The 6,184-nt window shown below is 33.5% G+C and overlaps 2 protein-coding genes across 2 annotated transcripts in view; one reads left to right on the top strand and one right to left on the bottom strand.

The window, feature by feature from the left end:
- Positions 1-4,114, top strand: part of LOC116002812 (P-loop guanosine triphosphatase YjiA-like) — a 16,343-nt gene extending 12,229 nt beyond the window's left edge. Inside the window, exons 2-10 of the mRNA XM_031242979.1 lie at positions 719-784; positions 1,477-1,657; positions 1,925-2,121; positions 2,248-2,298; positions 2,660-2,751; positions 2,878-2,939; positions 3,237-3,319; positions 3,411-3,515; positions 3,606-4,114. Coding sequence (XP_031098839.1) covers positions 719-784; positions 1,477-1,657; positions 1,925-2,121; positions 2,248-2,298; positions 2,660-2,751; positions 2,878-2,939; positions 3,237-3,319; positions 3,411-3,515; positions 3,606-3,743 — 975 coding nt within the window. The 3' untranslated portion in view covers positions 3,744-4,114. The remainder of the gene's footprint in view (positions 1-718; positions 785-1,476; positions 1,658-1,924; positions 2,122-2,247; positions 2,299-2,659; positions 2,752-2,877; positions 2,940-3,236; positions 3,320-3,410; positions 3,516-3,605) is intronic.
- A 178-nt stretch (positions 4,115-4,292) lies between these two features.
- LOC116001648 (isoflavone reductase homolog) overlaps positions 4,293-6,184 on the bottom strand; it is a 4,302-nt gene continuing 2,410 nt past the window's right edge. Inside the window, exons 3-4 of the mRNA XM_031241544.1 lie at positions 5,243-5,446; positions 4,293-4,607 (exon numbers count right to left, since the gene is read on the bottom strand). Coding sequence (XP_031097404.1) covers positions 4,444-4,607; positions 5,243-5,446 — 368 coding nt within the window. The 3' untranslated portion in view covers positions 4,293-4,443. The remainder of the gene's footprint in view (positions 4,608-5,242; positions 5,447-6,184) is intronic.

Genomic DNA, 6,184 nt, shown 5'->3' with positions numbered 1-6,184 from the left:
TTGAAGAATGGAGAAATGAGGGGTATTTATAGTTGGGCAAAGGCAGGGGCAAAATTGGAATTTGGACTGCAGAATTCTCGCGCATGGTCAACGATTTTCGCCGCGGCGAGCCTAATTCTCGCCGCGGCGAAAGTGCTGAAATTTGGGCAGTGTGTAAATTGACAATAGGCGTCTGTTTCAGGACGCAGACAGACGCCTATTGTCCTCCAGAAATTCTGCACTTTCTTTTTGCTTTTGGCCCAAATATGCTCCATGTTTCCTTCCATGATTTCATGCCTTTTGTCTTCCACTTTTTACTTTCCACCAAGTTGTTTTGTCATCTTCCCTTTTGTCCACATGCTCATCACACTATTACCACTTTGCATATTTTTTGTCTTCAAAGAATTCCATCCTCACGCCACTTTGCCTAATTAACAATAAGATTAGGATTAAATCATCTAATTAACAACAATTATGACACAAAGTTCCTAATATTAATATTATGTTCAATTATATATGATTTTCATCAATTATGATCCATTATGAACATAATATTAATATTAAGTGGTAAATATAGATTTAAATATGGGATAAATATATGATCAAATATGCACTTATCAATCAACAAAGGAGATTTTTATTTAATAAATAATATCTCCATAGTATAACTTACTCGAATTATCTCTTTTGAATTTTATATTTTGTTCTTTCTACTAATTGGATTTGGATTACTTTACAGACCACTCTTTTGAATCATATATTGACAGCTCAGCATGGGAAACGGATTGCTGTGATTGAGAATGAGGTATTTAAGTTCAACCGGACTATAGGATCTGATCTGTTTAGTTCTTCATGATGCTCCATTTTAATTTGGTCAAAACTCTATTATGTTCTCCAATAGAATTTTCACTAGTCAGCTCGGGCAGGCACCTAAAGGGAAGTTAAATGAGAACGGTGATTAAAAAATTCTTCAGAATAAGGAATAAGTTGATGCTGGCCCACTGGATCTTAGATGAACTTATGATCGCATGTGCATGTGTATATTCATTATATTTATTTTTCTTTATCCTTTTTGGTTAAAATGTTGAATTTTACTGCCATCACTGAAGATGGATCCTTAAATGTTGCTTTAATCTCAAGTTGTGGGATTTGTCCAGTTTATTTGTGTTTTGGCATTTTCTCTATATTGTGCTCTTGCCTGCGATAGTTGAAATGACATAATTGAATATACTTCCTGCCTTGTGATATTTCGAATGTCACTTAGCAGATTATGTAACGTCAGGAAGGCTTTTGCCATTAATCAGAGTTACTTGATTTATAATTGATCTAGTTTGGATAGGGGGATTTGATGGTTCATTAGGGGATAAACATTTATCTCTAATGATGAAATCATCATGGTCAACAATGGTTCTCTAGCTTTACTGTGCATGGCGATCCAATGACTGTCTATGTTGAACTGTTATTAATCAGAGTTTCATGATTTATTAATCTATGTAGTTTGGAGAGGTTGATATTGATGGTTCATTAGTTGCTAGTCATTCATCATCTAATGAGGACATTATCATGGTCAATAATGGCTGTCTATGCTGCACTGTGCGTGGTGATCTCGTTAAAATGCTTTTGGAGTTGGTCAAGACTAAGCGAGACAGATTTGATCATATAGTTATTGAGACCACAGGTATCTCTCCTCAGTATGCATCACCTTAAGCACACATGTAGAGTTTTCATCTCTCTATTTTGTGTGCATTTGGGCAAGGGTAAATAAGTTTCCTGCACTTCTCCTTTCTCTTCACTGATGTGCTTTGTGGAACACTAGCTTCTGGCAGAATCTATTTGACATAATTACTGTAGATGTTTAACTTGTTATTACAAAATTTACCTCATTATTATCTTCAATATGCATTCTCAAAGTTTTAATATCTATATATTGGTACTTGTTTTGCAGGCCTAGCTAAGCCAGGTCCTGTGATTGAAACATTTTGCTCTGATGAACTGGTTTCAACCCATGTGAAACTTGATGGAGTTGTTACTTTGGTTGACTCCAAACATGCCATGCAGCATTTACTTGAGATCAAACCCAGATTTGTGGTGAATGAAGCTGTGGATCAAGTTGCTTATGCAGATCGAATTATCATGAACAAGGTAAGGTCCAGCTTCTGGCTATTCTCGTTGTTGGAGCAACAGCTTCCTTATTGCAATTTCAAAAATTTTGAGAAGCTCTTTGATAGACACTGGTTGTAAATGTTATTTACCTGATTATGTTGATAGATTGATTTGGTTTCTGAGGATGAGCTGGAGGAATTAACAAAGAAAATTAAGGTACAGTCTTTGGCCTAAGACAGTTCATCTCTGAATATCAATCTTAACAAGATTTATGAATCTAGACGTAATTAATGAAAGACACAGGAAATCAGGTGCTACACTGGTTCAATATTTTTATTTATTTATTTATTTATTTTACCTTCCCTTAGAACCCCCTTTTCTTGTGCTTTGAGACCTGTACGTTGCTGGTATAAAATGTGGAGTAATCAAATTAGGATGTTTTTTTCCCAAGGAGTTACCATTCAATATCTTGGGTTTTCACAGGTTGCATTATTGTAGTTCCTTTACTGTTTTTGTGGGTGATCATTAATTTTCTTCACAGCATTGAGCATTGTATTGATTTTTATAAATGTGTCAGCATATCAATGGGATGGCACAAATAAAAAGAGCTAAATTTGGAGTAGTTGATATGGACTTTGTTCTGGGAGTTGGAGGCTATGACCTTGACAGGTAGTCCTACCTGAAAAATACAATTTTCCCTCTTGATTGTGGTTTGCATGCGTGTATGCGAACTATCCAGAAAAAGGGTATGCTAGAAAATTTTATCTGATGTTATATATATGTTTTTGGTTGTAGAATTGATTCAGAAGTTCAGTCAGAAGGCTCCCATTGTGACCATCACCATGAAGATGGCCATGGTAGTTTATTCTGTAATTTTGCTTTAATTCTTTAATTTTGGAGTAATTTGGCATAAGCATATACTTCTCTTATATTTCTTTGAAGCATTTTCCTTTCTCTCTATTTTGATATGCAATGGCTGTTTGGTTGAAGAAGTTCTATGATTTTACCCAAATGCAGGATCCTTTTATTTTGGGTGCATCTGATCCTTTTCCTCTTTACTAGATTATCTTCCTTTTTTTTATTTATTTTTTTTATTTATTGTAGCTCAAGGCCTCTTTACTGGAGCATTAATGGTATGTATTTGTTTTGGGCAGGACAGCACAAGCATGATCATGTACATGATTCAGCTGTCACCAGCGTCAGTATTGTTTCTGATGGAACCTTAGATTTAGATGAGGTAATTTTCTATGTTAATTGTGCTGTGTGCGAACTAATCTTAAACTCATTGTGAATGAGTCATGAGTGTACTATCATCCTGCGTGGCACAGGTTGATGATTGGCTTGAAAGACTCGTAGAGGAAAAAGGCGATGACCTATACAGAATGAAAGGTGTTTTATCTGTGAGCGGTTCTGAAGAACGCTATGTATTTCAGGTACTTAAATCATGCCTGATTGTTTGCTTGATTTAACAATCCTACAAGTATGCCTGTGCATATTGTGTTCTAATTCCCTGTTTATTTTAGGGTGTACACTCTGTTTTAGATGGCTGCCCAGGCAAGACATGGGGCCCAGATGAGAAACGAGTCAACAAGCTTGTCTTTATAGGCAGGAACCTCGATGAAACTGCACTGAGGAAAGGTTTCAAAGGCTGTTTAGTGTGAGCTCAAGCTGGTTCTTTCGTATATATATAGACCAATTTTTAGACAATGAACACAGGCTGTCAGGTATTATTCTCACAAAATCTATTTTCGGTTGATATGTTCAACTGTGGTAAGATCTCATGCTGTAGATTCAGTGCATTTTGTTTTCGAGTTTTACCCTCTTGCCTTCCTGTATACAAAGAATTCAGTGGGGAAAGATGCAATTGTAGCCCCGATTTATTCCTGTTTAGTCCTTTTTAGTCATCCCCACTTAGAACCCCTCACTGAATGGTCTCCCTTGGAGTTCTGAAGATGGATGATTGTAGATGTGTAGGAATGCATGTAATGTTGGAGTGCTCATTTTGTAATGTGATTTTAAAAAATTAGAGTTCATTTCACTTTTGGTCTTTATATTTGTAATTTTCACTTTTTTATTCTTAACTTTAACTGTTTTACTTCTAGTCTTTTGACTTTAAAAAATAGTTCACACTTTTTAGTTTATGTAAAATGTCTTTAAATATAGTGAATGAAAAATATATAGAATAATTATATATTAAAAAATTTACTAACTAAAAATTAAACAAATCAATAAATTCAACACTTATGATGAAGGTCACACATCAGTTTAGTTTTTATGAATGCACATAGTGATACAAGAATATATAGTTTACTTTTGGAGCAAACATATATTACAGAGAATAAGTGATGAACATTATTATAGCTAGAGATAGCATTTCAAGTATTCATGCATGCGAGTATACTGAACTTCAGGATATAGTTGAGAAGCTTCTTCTGCATCCTCTCCAATGTCAAAGTTGGTTAAACAACCCTCATAGAAAATGTGGTAGAAATGTCCCACTCCTACTTGACCAGCATAGTCCATATCTGCATGCATATGTTAATAACAATTTGATTAATTACACTATTTTTATGGATTAATTTGTTTTGAGCTAGAATGTAGTGGGCTAGAGTGATTATATTGAAGCAGTGCTCTCACAAAAGTTATTTGGATAAATTATACTCTGTAACTTGAAAAGTGGTCACAGGATCGAAGCTAGGTAATAGGGACTTTTTACTAACAAGAATTATAACTGTTTCAAAAAAAAAAAAAAAAAACCAATTGAAGTGGTTGATGTATTTTTTTTTGGTGTATATACATTCTTTATGTTTACCACGGCGAGGTTAATCCAGATTTTGTCTACGGTGTGTTTGAAGAGTTCGACTCTTACTCTAAATTGTAAATTAGTGAAATACTTAATTTACTAATAGATTTTCATAGTAAAATACTAAATTCCCTAGGTATTTAAACTGTAACTATTTTTGTTAATTTGATAAATATTTTGTTATTTTCGTGTATCATCTAATTATTCGAGCATTTATAGTTCCTGAATTTTCAATGGTTAAATAACAATTTTAGTTATTGATTGCTTAACATGCAATTAAAAATCTAAAGACTATTTATGCATATTCGAAACAATTATTAGAGACTACTACAAAAATAACATATTTATTTATATTACCTTTCATGGAAGCCAAGAATTCATCGGCAGAAATGGTGATTTTCTCCAGCTGCTTTCCTGTGAGTTTTTCCCATGTAGCTACCAACTCCCTTTGAGTAAGGATGTTTTCTTGTGGCCTTAGGTATATTGTCTTGTTTAAGGCCCGGGGATCATCAATAGTCTTGATTGTGTATGTTGCCACATCATCTTCATCCATGTATGCCACTGCATATGAATAGTATATCATTAGAAGTAAAATTTGAAAAAAAAAATCTTAAAATTTGGTCTAGAAGGATATATTATATAATATTTTCAAAATATAATATTATTATCTTTTTGGTATATATAATATTCTTTGTAGAGTTTTTTCACTTTAATTTGGTCATTCATTTATAATAATATTTTTAGTCACGTAAGAAAATTTTATAATGTCGTGAGTGTATTATGAGCTTCATAGAGTCGTATTTTTCACTGCATATATACTTAAATTCTGAAAAAGTCAAACTATAAAGGGTAATTTTACAAAACAAATAACATTGTAAAACTTTCTGTCTTTTTAGTACTCAATTTTAATTTTAATTTTGTTTTTCATCTTTTGGTGCTCAACTTTTCAAAGTGTTTCCTTTTTAGTTAAAGCTATCCAAAACACCTTTAGGCTTTAATTTGTCAGAGTTTTACTTAACATAACTAAACATTATTACATATACTTAGATATGATGGCATTTTGAAATTGAACATTTTAAACTAAAAAGTGCGAAGAACTTGTGGTCTAGTGGCATTCAGTGTCCCGGTTAACACTCTCACATGGATGATGGGAGTGGGTTCGAGCCTCAGTGGAGGCAACTGTTGTTCACATACCACCATTTTTGTTAGTATGCGTGGACAGATCTGATTTCACCAATTGTGCAACAACTATGCTATGAGTTTTTTTTTTTTTTTTTTTTTTTTTTTTTTTTTTTTTTT

The sequence above is a fragment of the Ipomoea triloba genome, chromosome 13 (genome assembly GCF_003576645.1).
Source record: "Ipomoea triloba cultivar NCNSP0323 chromosome 13, ASM357664v1".
In the NCBI taxonomy this organism is placed as follows: Eukaryota; Viridiplantae; Streptophyta; class Magnoliopsida; order Solanales; family Convolvulaceae; genus Ipomoea; species Ipomoea triloba.
This window is presented reverse-complemented; position numbering and strand designations above follow the sequence as displayed.